At 31.4% G+C, this 11,169-nt stretch overlaps 1 protein-coding gene across 1 annotated transcript; it reads right to left on the reverse strand.

Annotated features, from left to right (window-relative positions):
- Positions 1 to 223: 223 nt before the first annotated feature.
- Positions 224 to 6,425, reverse strand: Smp_149140 (cadherin-related; the record flags this gene model as incomplete). The annotated part of the gene is made up of 6 exons (XM_018797308.1): positions 224 to 243; positions 3,875 to 4,874; positions 4,959 to 5,128; positions 5,237 to 5,551; positions 5,789 to 6,052; positions 6,347 to 6,425. 6 exons carry the CDS (start codon positions 6,423 to 6,425, stop codon positions 224 to 226), a joined length of 1,848 nt encoding a protein of 615 aa, XP_018652363.1.
- Between the last annotated feature and the right edge of the window lie 4,744 nt (positions 6,426 to 11,169).

Raw genomic sequence — 11,169 nt, forward strand, 5'->3', positions numbered from 1 at the left:
TTTTATTTTTTAAAAAAAACTTTTCTTTTAAAACAATGAAAATTCATTTATCGTCCCCCTCCCCCCCCCTAATTTTATTTTTTATTTTTTAGAAGAAAAGAAAAAAAAGAAAAGAAATGGAAACAAAAGTTTTGGTGGCTCATAAAAGTGAATAAGTTAACTATTATCATTTAAACTATTTTTGGATTGACTATATAGATATATATTACTTATAAGTAGTAAACTATGCTTTGTATGGTTTAACTAATAGGTAATAAAAAATAAGCTTCATTTTGATGCGTGTATGTAGTATCTAATGTAGTTACCCATTGAAAGGTTAATAGGATGAAGATAGACAATATTCTAGTTCCTTATTTACTTCAACTTATAACTGTTATGGTTACGTAGATTGATGACAAACCCAATGAACTTATTCATTAATTAATTAATTAATATTCTTTATAATTACTAGTTGAATAGTTAGTAGTATTATTTTAATTAGAAAGGAAGGTTATCTAGTGTGTTTCATAGACTGAATCAATACTTAGTTTTAAAACAAATTCATTAATATCTTTATTAAACTAGATGAATGATAAACTATTTGCGTTCAGGTCGCAGTCTACTCTATGGGCGTGGGTTCGAATCCCACTCCTGACACTAGACTTGCCCCCAAATGCCCTGGTACGGCCGAGAGTGGGGTGAGTCCTCTCTCCCTCTCCAAATGCTCTCATATGGCCACGCGTATATAGCCTCTACCAGGGAAGTCCTACTCACTGCCTTCTCGTGCCACAGGTGTTGTTTACGAAATTGAGAGAACAAAAAGCGAATTTTTGGCGCTTTAACTGGGTTGGTGGATGTGGAGAATCCACCTAGGGGAGTTGGGAAACCCTGATTTCAAACCAATGGTGCACATGGGCTCCAGTATCTTGAGGAAAAAAATGACGTATGAATCAATCATTGGTCACCGAGTACCATGGGGCTGCATCTTCTCACGATGTTCTACTGCCTTGTGGATCAGATCTTTAGGTCAAAGGCTCCGGGTGTGGCCCCCTTAGGAAACCACCTGCTTCAGATTGGGCACCTTGGCAGTAAGAATCACAGCCCTCATACAAATCAAATGAGATTTGTGTGGCACAGAATAGCAGTGAAATTATTTTAACTATGAATACTGAAAGTTTCATTTCAATGTCTTTAGTTACGACAGGATTTCGCTGAAGAAGTAATGTTTTAATGAGTTAGCTTTGACCTTGAAGATAGTGAGTCAAATTCATTCTGAAATCTACAATTCTTAATTACTGAATGTGGTAGTAAGAAATTAATGGTATATACTAGACTGAATACCAGACGAAATCATGTTTAGTCGGCAGTTACTGAAAAGTCATATTCTTCATTTTATCTTGTCTATTCAAATATGGACGAAAACCGGTGCTTTCAACGTGGTATGTTCGCCGGCAATACAATCTACATTATTTGATGTCGTTACCTAAGTTTTTGAAAATACCATGAAAACTCCAACTATGTGATTTAAATATTATCTAGACTTGATACTTCACATTAAAGCATAATTTTGTACAACCAAAGTTAATTTTATGCCCCGATGGAGATAATGTATGGTAACTTAAGGATCTATTTATGAACCAATATTATGCATATATTTTTTTACCGTATAACCGCTAAATAACTAAACTATTCATATTCATGTTCCCCTTATCATAAGATTTATTTTGACCTTTCGACCATTATTATACGATTTACCATTCTTGAGTTATCCCCAGTCTATTAATTACTGCCTCCCACATTCCCAGATACATTTGGCTAAATCTTGTACAAATGTTATTTTCTATTTTATTGGTACGATGTGGTCAGTTTGATTGGTATATAAACCCAGTATGTTTGAAGTATAATGATTCATACCACAGGGGCTGTTCTGGACTTAACTGGCTGGGCTAGATAGGAAGCAGCAACAATAAGTACTCTAGACTGCTCGTACGGGTTTCCGTGTATCACTGTTCCAATTGAAAATTCGCTTCTCTCTGATTGGCGATTTTTATCACGTCATACGTTCAAAAGGCATCAACTCAGCTACACTTATAACAAATAGCGATACAAACCATTGGTAACTAGCTCAATCTTATCAATATTAGAGTCTTCACTGAAAACTGAAGATCCATTACCATTTTACTGATGGATACTCATTAATAAGGGGTCTCGTGCTAAGACTTCATAATTGTCTAATGTTTCATGACTTTCAATTGTTATCTAACTAAAGTCAGTTATAATCAGAAGGGGTTTTGTCGAAATATAGTATTTTCATAGTTAAAAGCGCACTACTGAGGAATCCCACAATAGGACGAAACGGCCGTCCAGTGCTTCCTTGTTTTTCTTGATATTCTAGCTTTGATTGACCCCTAATGTAAACTATAAATTACTAAATCTCCACAAAAAAGCCCTTCTGATTATAATCATATACTCACTAGTGACTGACTTCGAGAGGTAAATCCAGGAGTTCTAGTGAGAAACAGTGACCAGTGGGATTCAAACTACGTCTGTTGTGAGATCGGAACTCACTGAAGACGACTGGTGAACGGTTACTCAACTTCGTGGATTAGTTGGAGTTAGAAATTTACACCATCTGATGCCGGCTCATTGGTTTATCGTTTATGTGCTCTGGTGCGAGACTGGTAGATCGTGGATTCAAATCTCGCGAGGCAAGGTCATGGATGCGCATTGCTGAGGGGTCCCACAATAGGACGAAACGACCGTCCAGTGTTTCCTCGTTTTCCTTGATGGTCTAGTTTCGATTGACTCCTAATTTAAACTATGAATTACTAAATCTCCACAAAACCCCTTCTGATTATAATAATATGCTCACTAGTGTCTGACATCGAGAGGAAAATCTTGGAGTTCTGGTGAGAAGCAAAGACCAGTGGAGTTCAAACCACGTCTGTTGTGAGATATCAACCCACTGAAGGCAATTGATGAACGGTTGCTCAATTTCGTGGATTAGTTGGATTTAGACATAAATACCATCGGATGCCGGCTCATTGGTTTATCGTTTAGTGCTCTGACGCGAGACTGTTAGGTCCTGAATTCGAATCACGCGAGGCTTGGTCGTGGGTTCACACTGCTGAGGAATCCCACAATAGAACGAAACGGCCATCCAGTGCTTCCAGATCTCCTTGGTGATCTAGTTTCACTCACGCTTTCAACTATGTAAACAATAAAGTAATAAAACAATCTTCTTCACCCTATTCATCAATTATTTAACTCAATAAACTATCCAATATAATATCATACTTACCTTCATGAAATCTTAATAATTCAATTTTAGCTGTTTCTTTTGTATTTTTTTTACATATAATATTACATAATAACCTATTTGGTTGTTTTTTAATACTTATAATACTAATCATAATAATCATTAATCCACTTATTATTGTTGTAATACATAATAATATTCTTATAATAATTGTCATTTTATTATTATTATTATTTTGTTGTTGATCAATATAATTTAATGGTAATATCGATTTATTGATTTGATGATTGTTGATTATTGATAAATTATTGATTAATTGATTTTTCATTAAATAATTAATGGATTGAATGGAATAATTTATAAAAATTATTGATTGATTATGATTATGATTATGTAATTGAATTTCAATCAATAATTTAAGAATACTATAATGTTGAATGAATTGACCATGATCTTTTGCAATAATACATAATTTATAAGTAGTATATAATTTTTCATAAAAAAATTTACTAATAATACTTAAACAACCACTTAATTGATCAATAATAAATAAATAATTTAATAAATAATCATTATTAAATAAATTTAATTGTGAACAATTATGATCTAAATGATATGTGATCATAGAATTTATACCTAGATCATAATCAATTGTTTGAAATTGTATAAATGAATGTAATAGATCATGATTAGATTGTTTCGGTAATACTATTGTCATATTATATAATTGATTCGTAATATTAGGAGTTGGGTAGATGTTTGATGAATGACATGAAGATCTGTCATGTTTCTGATGATCTGAATTACGTAATCGATCCAATGAATGACATGAATATAATGGTAATAGAAATATTGGTGGATTATCATTAATATCTAATATTTTAATATGAATATGTATAGTAGTTGTATAAATAGGTATACCATGATCTTGTATATGTAATGTTAATAATAATAAATTACCATCTAATTCACGATCTAATGGTCTTAATGTGGTGATTAAACCCTTATTTGGATCAATAGATATAGCATCATCAATTTTTTTATATGATCCTATACATGTTTTTATAAGATTTTGTATTAATATAAATGTGATACGACCAGCATCACCACGATCTGGATCATATCCTATCATTCTGGCAATTTGTGTACCAGCTGGTTCATTTTCATACATTTCAATTTCATATTTTTTATTAGATTTACTTTTATGTACTTCTAATATTGTTCTATTTAAATGATTCGGTTTTAGTAGTTCCACTTCTGGTGGAAAAGAATTCACTATTAATATTTGTAATGAAAAGTGAAGTCGTGATACTTTACTGGGAATTCCTTGATCCTTGACAATCACTTCATAAATATATTTGTAATATTCTGGAATTAATTTTAATGATTGACAAATGATAATTTCACCTGTTGTATGATTAATACGTATAAAATCGATCATATTATTGATCTCCGTTGATCCGCTTAAGTTTAGACTATTTAAAAGGTATTGATTTATTGATCTCAATTCATAGTTCAACATGCTATTCATTCCACTATCTATATCAAGAACAGGAAATTTTAATATAACAGTATTGATTGGACATGTTTCAGGGATTAAAATTTCTAATGGTGTTAACATAAGATTTAATAAGTTCTGATGAAAATCAAAGATCGAATTCATATTATTATTATTATCATTATTATCATTATTGTCTTGATAATGATTGATAAATTGTACTTTATTGATCCATTGTGCTGGTGTAAAAATTTCTGGGATCAAAAATTTTGGTTCATTATCATTTTCATCTTTAATATGAATATTTAATAAAACTGTTGATGTTCTAGCTATTGGTACCCCTAAATCATAACATAGAATAGGTAAATGATGTATAATTTGTAATTCATAATCTAATGATTTAGATAATATGATGTAATAACTTTTCATTTGATTATCATTATTATTATTATTATTGGCCAATTCAGGTTGTAAAATGAAATAGGAATCATTTAAAATACATTGAACTGTACCATTTATTCCTTGATCTAGATCATTTACTTTTACAATAGATAATATGGATCTAATATTTAATAATTCACTAACCCATATATGTATAGGTATAAATGAATTTTCTGATGAAATTAAATAAAATGGTATTAAACTACTATGTTGTATATCAGTAGTACTAGTAGTAGTCGTCATCATTATTCCAGTTGAATTTAATATTTCTTTATAACCCCATAGATCAATAATTGGATTATTATCATTTATATCATCAATTTCAATAATAACATTAGTTATAGTTGATTTTGATGGTTGACCATTATCTTTAGCTTCAATAATTAAATACAATTTTAATAATTTTTCACGATCAATTATATTGATTAATTTAATTTCACCAGTAATTGGATCAATATTGATTAATTGATTATTATTATTATCATTATAATAATAATAATCATTATTATTATTATTATTGAAAAGTGGTTTAATTTCTTTTATATTATACTTGATCATTGAATTGATACCATCATCTATATCATTTGCTTTGACTTGACCAATGAGAGTACCTTTAGGTGAATTTTCTATTAGATGAAATAAATATTGATTATATTCAAATATTGGTAATTGATCATTAATATCAGCTATTTCAATGAATAATGTTAATGTACCAGTTTTTCGATGATTGATTGATTGATCCATAGCTATAATTTGTATATAATATTGATGATATAATTCTCTATCTAATGAATCAATTAATTGAATATATAATTGATTTTTATTGTATTGATTTATTGATTGTGTTTCAGGATGATTATGATTATGATTATTATCTTGTATAAGAATAAATTGATTATTATTATTATTACTATTATTAGTAATATTAGTATTATTGATCGAAAATAATTCAATAGTATGATCTTGATTATTTATTGCATGAATGAAAGTGATATTATAATGAATTAATGAATTAATACCTAAATCTTGATCATATGCTATTGGTAAACGATAGTTGATACCTGGTTTATCTGATTCACTTATAATAATTTTATAATTAGATGGATTAAATATAGGTATATTATCATTAATATCAATGATTTTTAATTCTATAATAAAAAATTTCATACTACTTATAGAATTTAACCAGTAGTCAGTAGTAGGTTTTGTTAACATTGATGATTCTTGTGTATTATTTAACAATGACATGTTGGATGAATGGATTCTGTTATATAATCGATTATTATGTAATGGGATTAAAGCTAAATGTAGATATATAGTACACCAACCTAATAAATCATAACAATTACATAATATATTATTATTTTCATTATAATATTGTTGTATATATGTATTAGAATAGAAATTTTCATTACCATTTAATTGTAATACATTTGAATGACTATTCGTCACATCATTAGTTTTATTACATAATAATTCACGATCAATGGATTGATTTAATATTAAATATTGTTCATTTAAATTGGTTGTTGCTATGGTTTCAGTTTTTATAATAAAATATTTATAATATGGTTGTGATGTTGGAAATATAATAAATTCATGTTGATTGATATTAGGTTTATTAAATGAGATAAAATTTTCTATAGAATATTGATCTATACATAAATCTTTTTTTAAATTACTAATAATTAATGGTATATTAGATTCTTCAATAATTTCATATGTAATTGATATAGATCCAGACGATTGAAAACATGATCCAAATACTTGATATATAAATACAGAATTAATAATGAATAGAAAATAGAAAATATAGATTTTGGCATTTTGCCTCCATAATTCCATATTGATTACATAATCGATTGATTTAATTTAAGTATTATGTAATAGGGGAAATATTGAATGAGTCTTATATGTTGAATGATGATTTGTTCCGTCAGTTATGTAATCATTTATATGCCAAAAAATGGATAATTTTGGTCATAATACTTATATTCCATTCATATAGTCATCAACAGTTATTATTTAAGATAATCATGAATTATTGTGATTGGTTAATTTTTTTGGGAACGTTAATCAGCTACAATCTTATTTATGATTGGTTAAATTAAAAGTTAAAGAATTTTGTAGAAATTTGATTGGTTAATTTATGAAGTAGATTTCCCATAGAATCTGTATATGAATGTCTGACAGAAAGCACTTGTTACTAGATACTATCCGATAATTATATAATTTATCTTTACTATTTAAGTAGACTGTGCTCTCTCACAATTAATAGGTGTGTTACGAAATGAACTCTTGAAGTTTTTTGGAAGATTTAAAAGGCATATTTCCAAGTTGACACATTCAACAAACTATTTCTTAAAGACTAAACTAACGTTCAGAAGGATATGGTCATTTTTAGAAATTTGTATTTTTAGATAAGCAAAACAGTTGTGTTTTACTGATGTATCATCAATTAAAATAGTAAACCACAACTTATATAAATCTCAAAAGAGTTAAATTTCTAACAAGATTTGGACTATATTTTTTAAAACCATCAATTCTTGACTTGATTTGGAAACCTTCACAGAAAGCTATCGCATTTCTAACATACAATAGAACTATAGTTAGTCAATTATTGAGTCTAATCGGTTAATTAACCTTCAAACATTTATAATGTAGCAAAAGATGCAAGAACTTAATGCATGAAGGATCAAATTTCTATAATTGTTAACAGATAAAAAAGCAAAGAAGATGACTTATTAGTGCTTCATCACCAACCAACATATGATTGACGATTGATACATACTTTATACAGTTAAATTCACTTAGTATTCTTTGTTTGTATCTTCTCATTAATGTTTAGGACTGCAAATGGTCAGTCTCTTATTGGCCATATGTGCATACTGCTCGTATTGCATCGATATAGCCTTATTCACAAGAATTATAATCAGAAATGGGATAGTGGGCTAGCAAGTGGAATGCAGGATGCACGTTTTCGTATTACTTGGGGACTCGTCATTTGGATGTACCTGCATCTCAGAGTTGATGTTCATTCTGGGAAGATACAAACAAACAATACTAAGTGAATTTAAACTTCACCCCATTGCACAAGCAAGTGGCTATCAGGAATCAGTAGCTGAGGGGATAATGCGATTGAGTTTGAAGCGAAAGGTACTGAGTTCGAGTCCCAGAGTGAAAATCAACTCTGAGATACAGGTTCATCCGGCTGATGAGTCACAATTGGGACAAAACGCGCGTCCTGGATTCCACTGCTAGCCACTATCCATCTTTGCTTATACAGTTAAGTTATTATTTGAAAATAATTTTTAAAGAACCAGTGATCAGTGAGTTGGAATACCCATCTCAGTTTATGCCACCTCAGTAGTGTTCTTTTGCAAAATCATATGCCACTATATTTAAGACATAAACGTTTTACAATCATTGCAATGTAATTAGCCAAAAATAATAGAGCAGCTTTCAAACCTAAAAGTACTCCGATATTTTTTAAACTATGTTACTAGCTCAATCAACGAAGATACACGTGCCATAACTTATCAATACTGTGTTTTAACCAGAGCTTTAATAACGTATTCAAACTGTCCGAGGTCTTTTTAATTGATCCTTTATTTATTACCATATAAAATCATACATTATTAATAATATAAAAAGCTTCTACATAAACACTGGTTAAATTTCCTTCCAATTTAGACACCCAATAATATTTATTAACATACCATTATCTTTTGATTGTACATTTTTAACTAAACTATAATTCAAAGATGAACAACTTTATTAGCCACACAACATGAGTTATATTATACACTACATAATAAGTTATTTGGCCAAGGAATAGTATATTTAGGTAAATTATGACAATTAGAAAACCGAATGCAGTCATGACAAATACAGGTTTTACAATGTATTTATTATGTAAATAGATTGTGTGTCAATACATATACGCGGTGAGAATTCCTAATTATTCACTTGTTATTGTTTACTTGAATCTTTTCATTGATGTTTAGGATTACAATTGATCAGTCACTTATTGGCATATATGTCTACTGCGAATTACTTACTTACTTACTTACGCCTGTTACTCCCAATGGAGCATAGGCCGCCGACCAGCATTCTCCAACCCACTCTGTCCTGGGCCTTCTTTTCTAGTTCTTTCCAGTTCTTGTTCATTCTTCTCATGTCTGTCTCTATTTCTCGGCGTAATGTGTTCTTTGGTCTTCCTCTTCTCCTTCGACCTTCAGGATTCCATGTGAGGGCTTGTCTTGTGACACAATTGGGTGATTTCCTCAAAGTGTGCCCAATCCACTTCCAGCGCTTCTTCCTGATTTCTTCCTCCGCTGGAATCTGGTTTGTTGTCTCCCACAGTAACTTGTTGCTGATAGTGTCTGGCCATCGGATCCGAAGTATCTTGCGTAGACAGCTGTTAATAAACACTTGTATCTTCTGGATAATGGCTTTCGTAGTTCTCCACGTCTCTGCCCCATACAGAAGAACTGTCTTGACATTTGTATTGAAAATTCTAACCTTGGTGTTGGTTGACAATTGTTTTGAGCTCCAGATGTTTTTCAGCTGTAGGTATGCTGCTCTTGCTTTGCCGATCCGCGCCCTCACATCTGCATCTGATCCACCGTGTTCATCAATGATGCTGCCCAGATATGTAAAGATTTCCACATCCTCCAAAGCTTCTCCGTCAAGTGTAATTTGATTGGTGCATATTGTATTGTATCGAAGAGTCTTGCTTTTCCCTTTGTTTATATTGAGACCTACTGCTGCTGAGGCTGCTGCTACACTGGTCGTTTTCTCGTGCATTTGTTGTTGCGTTTGTGATAGAAGAGCCAGATCATCCGCGAAGTCTAAATCGTCAAGCTGCATCCTGCCTGTCCACTGTATCCCGTGCATTCCTCCAGATGTTGACGTCTTCATAATCCAGTCGATCACCAGGAGAAAGAGAAAGGGTGAGAGTAGGCAACCTTGCCTAACACCGGTCTTTACCTCGAACGAGTCGGTGAGTTGTCCTCCGTGGACGATTTGGCAGTTTAGTCCATCATAGGAGTTCCGTATGATGTTCACTATCTTCTCAGGCACGCCTCTACTGCGAATATTGCCTCAATATTGCCTTAATTCACAAGCATTCTAAGCAAAGATTAATAGTGGCTAGCAGTGGAATCCAATACGCGCATTTCGTCCCATTCAGAACTCGTCAGCAGGATGAACCTGCATCTCAGAGTCGATATTCACTCTGGGACTCGAACTCAAACTCGCTTCAAACGCCATTGTGTTATTCACTTAGTTGCTGAGTCAAATTTAAGATGCAGATATATCCAGCTGACGAGTCCTGAGTAGAACGAAACGTGCTTCCTGGATTCTACTGCTAGCCACTATCCACCTTTGCTTATAATTCCAAATTATGTTTCCACAGAGAATATATGTTTATATAATCATATAGTGAGAATTGATGGCTGTTTAAAAATCGATCTGTTAAGAAAAGCAAGACTTTACATTCTTTCAATGTAAACTCTCTTTTTACGAATGTGCCTTTAATCAATACTGTTGTTTTTCTTTGTGACTTTATATCTAGTAAGCTCCTTTTTTTCTATTCGGTTAACCTAGTTGAACGAATTACTTTTGTTATGAACTGCAAAATGTTCAGTCCACGTTTGAAGGTGAATATTTTCGACAAGTTGATGGTATTACTATAGGTAGTCCTTTAAGGACTTTCTTAGCTGATGTTTTTATGTCAAATATTGAGAATATGACGAGTGAGCTCATTAGCGAAGTAACTTTGTATAAGAAATACATGAATGATATATTAGTTACAAGTGATTAAGATTTTGAGGCTTCCCAGTTATCAGATAAACTCAGTGGTGTACAGAGCGATATCGTGATGAACTATGAAGCGGAAGGTAATAAATAATTGCTCTTCCAAGACATCCTTTGAGTCGAAGGGAGGATGAGACTATAAGACGGTCAGTTTATAGGATGAAGACTTGAA

Source organism: Schistosoma mansoni, chromosome 4 (genome assembly GCF_000237925.1).
Source record: "Schistosoma mansoni strain Puerto Rico chromosome 4, complete genome".
Classification (NCBI taxonomy): Eukaryota; Metazoa; Platyhelminthes; class Trematoda; order Strigeidida; family Schistosomatidae; genus Schistosoma; species Schistosoma mansoni.